At 34.1% G+C, this 6,454-nt stretch overlaps 1 protein-coding gene across 1 annotated transcript in view; it reads left to right on the forward strand.

Annotated features, from left to right (window-relative positions):
• Window positions 1-4,884: 4,884 nt before the first annotated feature.
• LOC108669738 (hypoxia up-regulated protein 1) overlaps window positions 4,885-6,454 on the forward strand; it is a gene marked incomplete in the record, with an annotated part of 3,817 nt that continues 2,247 nt past the window's right edge. The window contains 3 exon segments of the mRNA XM_018157144.2: window positions 4,885-5,087; window positions 5,656-5,753; window positions 5,993-6,142. Of these exon segments, the coding sequence (XP_018012633.2) occupies window positions 4,950-5,087; window positions 5,656-5,753; window positions 5,993-6,142 (386 nt within the window).

Genomic DNA, 6,454 nt, shown 5'->3' on the forward strand with positions numbered 1-6,454 from the left:
TGAAATTCCTGTGACTATAAAATATACTTGGGGGCAGCCCCATTGCTGCTTAACCCAGAATCTGATAGTTGATGCAGTAGGTGCATTCTTGATTGCCATAGGTGTTTTGCATGCCTTATGAATCATGATTCCTAATATCATAAGCCTTTTTCCACAGATCTCAGAAGTAGAACTAACCATATCTTTGTCAAGTCTGTTACTGCTTGCCTGTAAATAAGTTTCAAGTCCTTGCTCCAGCAGAGAAAAGCCCACAGGAGTTATGTTTTATTTTCTGTACACTGCACAGTAGCTACTTAGTCACTACTTACTTTACCAACTTGGCTTTAAGAAGCTCCAGGCTGGACCTTCAGCAAGTTATATAGTCTCCTGTAACGCTCGGTTTAGGGGCATGGATACTGCAACTAACTGGGCTGTGAATCTCGTATTTTTTTTTGTTTATTTCCTCTAAATATTTGTGGTGTTAATTTATTTTTTTTCTTATTTATTTCCATTTTTTAGTTTATTTTTTCTCACATATTTCATATTTTCAGATTTTCAGGTTGTTATATGACTGTTGGCACCAACTAAACCCTGTTCCTCCAAGAGGTTGTACCATTTGAGAGAAACTGTGACAGCTATAATGCACAACCCTGTCATGGGGCCACATTGGACTAGTCAGAGGCCCCTGCAAATTATGAATGAAAAAAAACTATGCAGTTAACTCACTTAAGATTAGTACTACACAGGAGAAAAATTACTTTAGTTAGAAGTGGGCTTTAAGGCTGCTCTTGAGACCTGCAAGCCCTCAGGCTCAGGCAGGGCTGCAGGTTTGGCTGGTGGCCTATGGGATTCTATCACTATGTTTAGTCATTACATCCACGGTCATAAATAAAATATCAATCTTAATTTTTCATGTTTTTCAGCTATTTATATACAATTTCTCTACAGTAACAAAAAATATGTATATTTGTATAACATCAGTTATGATAGAGGAAAATGATCTACATAATGGTTCATTTTACAATGCTATGTACTTAAATTTGTGAAATGTGAGGAAGAAGTAATTTATAAAATAGTATTAAAAAAGCAGTACAAAAGTAGTACAAAAATATGTTATTGTATGGAGAAAGTTAGAAAACCTAATAATATATTTAAAAACTTTATAATGGGTGGCTTTTTTGCAACTTTATTTTTTTAGAGGCTAGCAGTTAATGGTTTCAAGACAAAAGTCTGTGCACTTCTCTGCCATTATTTCAGCCGCCAGATTTTGAGCTTCTTGTTGCAAGTTGGTTTTATAAAACATTCAATGGAAAAAGTGGTTTCTAAGAAAATGAAGTTATAGTTTTAAAAATGGTGTATGTTTATAAAATTTTAAAAATGCATGGGTTTTCTAAGACTATTATAACAATTTTTAAGATAATTTGTTTGTATTCCACTACTGTATGCAGGTTAAATTGATTCTAAAGTTAAAAATGGTGTTAAACATACAGCAATGACATTATTGAAAGAACAAAAATATTTCTCAAATTTTTATGAACTTGCAAAAAAATCACTATATGGACTTTTATTTAAATAAGATATCTGATGTGGTGGTCACTTTATTGGTATTGTATCACTGAGATATGTCTAAAATGACCTCTGAAACAAGTTAGAGGACCTAGCTATATGATTATATTAATGCAACATGGGTAAGAGGAAAACACTATTATTTTCACTATATAAATGAAGAAATAGTAAAAAATCTATTTTGCCTAGGTTATGAATAAGACCTAAGGTTTTCAATAAACCTGGGAGGCCTGGGAATTGAAAAAAATTATTTTATTTTACTTTGCACTTTACACCAGTGACATACATAGCATCAACATGACCCTTGGCATTTCTTTCATAACTTCTATATGGGTTGAAGTTATTCATACGTCTGATAATTGCTGATAAATCCAAAGCAGAAGGCCAGAAAAGAACAAGAGGTCCCTCCTCATTGAGCAAATGCTTAGCACCAATGACACATGAGTTGCCACTTGATGAATCTATATAATACTGGCCTGAACTGTAATTTGAAAGGTTCAATAGCCAAATAAATATAAAAATCTGTTGCAATATTCTTGAATAGTTGTAGTTCAATTCTGTTTATTACATAAAATGTATTATTTTAATTGCCGGCAAAATAACTGCTGTGGCGACTAGAGTAAAAGTCTTATTAAACATTCAACATTATCTTAATCTTCACTTATAAGGTTCCTTCATGCTCTTGCCTCAAATAATGAAACAAATTTAGCAACTGAGCAAGTTCCCTTTATGACCATAAATGTAAATTCATTCATCTTAGAAAACTTCCCCTGTTTTATTGTGTGCAAAATTCTCATCTTTCTGTCTCATTTACTTCCTGATCTTACAAAGTGGCTCCTCCACTTTTTCAATTAAGTCTGGGTTCTATCTTTGTTTCAGAATCTTGGGTGCTGGGTAGAATTCTGGGTATAATTTTTCATGCATTCAGGGTCAATCCAGCCCATGGTAATTTAATAAGTTATTTGGCCAGCCTGCTAATTTACAAGTGCTAGTATTTATAAGAAAATCAAGCTAATCAATGTCTTTTAATAAACTATAAAAGTCTAACCTCCCTTACAGGCTATTCTTGCTGGGTGCAGTTAGAAAGGCAGATGTTGTAATCAAGCTGAATCAGATCTGGTGTATCCCAGGGAGCAATTATCTCACTCCTCTTGTTTATTTATAAAGTTAGGGATCTCTTTAATGCTGGATGTTCATAATGTGGACCAAATTGATGTGAAACTTTTTTAATGGTCCTGTCCTTGCTGTTTCTCCTGCCAAAACTTGATCCCAATTGATCTTTGATCATATTATTTGGATTGACCAAGATATTGGGCCTAAGAACTAACCAAGTGAAGATAAAAACTTGTTATTTATTTATAAATTAGTTACAGCAATTCCATTGCATTTTATACTAATGGCTCTGTTATTGAATATGTGGATCAACTCCAGTAGGTACTGTGGCATGCCACCAGTAAAGTCTCAAAAGCCATTTGTAAATAATTATGAAAAATTTGGTAATTTTCCCAAAAAAATTTTGTTAAAAATAAGTGAGTAAAATGAGTGATAAAAAAGTATATTTATGAGCAGTTTTTGGCAAATAGTAGATAAAAATGTGCTCATTAACTTAATTTTCATGATGTAAATTGAGCAAGGGCCATTATCTCAAGAGAAATTGTCCATGGGCATGGGTGATTTTTGCACATATGCAGGTAGCTTCTGTCAAATGTCCTGTTTGGGTGAGTGATAAGCAGAACTCATATTAGAAGAACAGGAACACCAATGAATTTTCTGTGTAAATGACTCCTAAATGCAAACAAAAAATCATAAATGTAGAGTCTTTGACTCTAAAAAATATTTTTCTAATTTTTCCTCAAATCTTTTGAAGAATTACACTCACCAAACCTCATGATCATTACCAGTATATATACTCAATAATTGCCAGGCATGTAGTGCTACTAGTTTAAATTATTCAAAATTAAAAAAATCCGAGTCTGTTAGAAAAGAAACCCAGATGTAAAAATTTTTATGTGTGAATTTTGTCTTTACAAGTAATATATACCTGCAGGTGTTTGATATTATTTCTTAATTGTCAGCCTTGTTTTGTTAATTTTATCAAGATTTGAGTCTATCATCAACTGGCTCCAGGCAAACTAGACAAAACTCTACGGATTTGGCTCCCCTCAATTCACGCACTTGACTATGCTTTTTGTAATGACTAATATTGTTAAAAGTATTTTTTTTACTTTTGATTTGATTTATGCCAAAAATAACATCAAACATAAAGTTATAGTCTCAAAAAGCACACTGTGTCTAAATATATTAATTAGAATATAAAAAATTTTAAGACTAATGTGTTTTTTTATATTCCACTTTGAGAAAATGCAGTATGGAAATGAAGTTACAGCAAAGTTAAAGTTGATGTTAAAGTTACAGTTCAGGTTGGGCTAAGTGCTAACATAAAATAGTTACAGAAGATTCTCTGTGAAAGTATCTACATTTCTCTAGCAATGATGTGACAAAAATGACCAAAAAGGCATCCAATAATTTATAAGAAAGTGCAAAAAATTAAAAATGTACCTTGTTGTTAATCAAAGTCAGCTAGTTACTGGTCACTTGTATTGGTCACTAAATCTGATGGTCACTTCTATTGATTTCATTGCATCATTATAAGTCTGGAATAACAAAAGAACAAGTTGGAGGTCTTAGTAGTATAAAGATAAATTTTTAACGGGTAGGGTTTTTTCTACTCACTGTTACCATGAGTTGTTTTTAGAGTCTGGGACAGGACTATATATATGAGATTACAATCAATGTTACTATAAAACTCCGTAGCTAATTCTATCTACAAGTTTTGCTTATTTTTCTATCTTTCATAAAACAGAACCCTACAGCTTGTGCTAAATTGTGTGCTGTTATTTGATTACAGTCCTGTTATGCATCATTTATTGATGCCAAGCTGCCAATTTGAGTGATTGGCGATTCTAGAGTTATTAAATAATATTATTGTATTTGATTATTCCAACACACTTGCCCATTTCATTCACTGGCCTTACATTTACAATTCTGCTTCTTTGGAATCTCTGTAAAAAACCTCTGCTCAATAACCAAGATTCTTGACATTTTGCAGCATGTATTTTTGAAAGGGTCACAGACACAAAGTAGAGGTGGCTGATAAAAATGATATAATGGCTATAAAGTATAATGAATACTATACTTTATAGATTCATGTACCCTAAAACAGAGTGACTTGGACCATTGACAAACAAAACTTGAACCGTTTTGACTTCAAGAACAAAAACCCTGTTACTCTAAAAGTTATTGCCTTGCTTCTAATTCATCTGCTTCATTCCAACAGGCACTCAGCCCCTATTCAACTGTTTGCTAAGTAGTACATCCCATTTGCATCTAGTTCATTTTTCAGGATGTGTATCACTTTGAGAGACTTGAAAGACTTGGCCTTTCTTGGGCTCATGTGTTGCGCAATAGTGAATTTGTGTTATGCGATAACAGGGGTTTTAACCCTAGATCACCCATTCAACCGGGAAGTGGCTGTTGTGGTAGTAAGTGAATTGATTAATTATATATATTTTATCTTAGTATAGTAATTTCCTACAAGTAAGGTATGCAATTGTCTAATTGTGACCAAGGTCTCCAGTGGAAGTCCACTCAATTTTTCAATGGTGAAAATGGTAAATACCATTATATATGTCACTACATATGGAGCCTGTGTATAGGAAAATGACTTATGGAAAAGTTGCATTATTCCAATTTTAACTTTCTTAATTGAATTACACTCAATGCTTAGAAATTTAGTTTGTGAAATTGCAAAATTTTATCATGTTTTCATTGTACATTTTTCCTCAGTTTTCTTTCCTGCATTATTTGTATTTAATTTGAAATTTTAGCAATAATGTGGTCTGAATGTGAATTATATGGATGAATTTCAAAAATTTATAATTCCTGAGGCAAAACATTTCAAAACATGACAATTTCAGCCACTGTTTGGTCTATATTATTGCAATTTGGTTCTAACGGCTTGAATCTCTAGGTTTCTGCTAGACAAACAATTGAATGTGGATTTTGTCTAGGAATATCAACAATCTTTGAGACATATGCTTTATTGTGCAGCCGAAGATGCCAATGGAGATGGACCGCAATGGAGATGGACCTGTGGCTATTGGCACCCTAGATGGCAAGAGGATTGGGACCATCACTGCTGGCATGAGGTGAGTTATCAACATATAAAACAAGCAGCAAAGTGGCTTGATAAAAACCTTGTTGAAATAAATATTGTTTTTGTTATGTGGCGCTATGAAAATGATTATTTTGCATCTTTACCTTGAGAGTAAATTTTGAGCTTCAATAATTTTCGTCACTCTTATAGTGTTGAAGTTAGCTTTGAACCATTAAACAGATGTAAATTCAACGACTTCAAGTTACTCTGAACATTGTGTTTTTGCCACAGGTTGCTGTCAAGTACATTGGACGGCAACATCCTGCAGCTGCTAGGCAAGCCGGTGGATCACCCCACAGTGAAGGCCTACATGAAGGGGCACCCCTTCTACAACATCTACCCCCACCCTGAACGAGAGACTGTCATTTTCAGGACCTCAGAGTGAGCAATTTGTCAAATGAATACATCTGATGATGCATCCAGACTAGCATCCTTTGGTCCCTCATGTCCCTTATTCTTTTCCTCGTATATACTGTATATACTTGATACGACCACCTCCAGTGCAGAGAGATAAGCCTGATAGTTAAGGTCCTGGCGGTGCAACTGCTGGACGCATATCATGTCCTTCACATCCCTCATGTCCTTCACATCCCTCATGTCCTTCACATCCCTCAGGTCCTTCACATCCCTCATGTCCTTCACATCCCTCATGTCCTTCACATCCCTCATGTCCTTCACATCCCTCATGTCCTT

This window comes from Hyalella azteca, unplaced genomic scaffold (assembly GCF_000764305.2).
Source record: "Hyalella azteca isolate HAZT.00-mixed unplaced genomic scaffold, Hazt_2.0.2 contig1167, whole genome shotgun sequence".
Taxonomy (NCBI): domain Eukaryota; kingdom Metazoa; phylum Arthropoda; class Malacostraca; order Amphipoda; family Hyalellidae; genus Hyalella; species Hyalella azteca.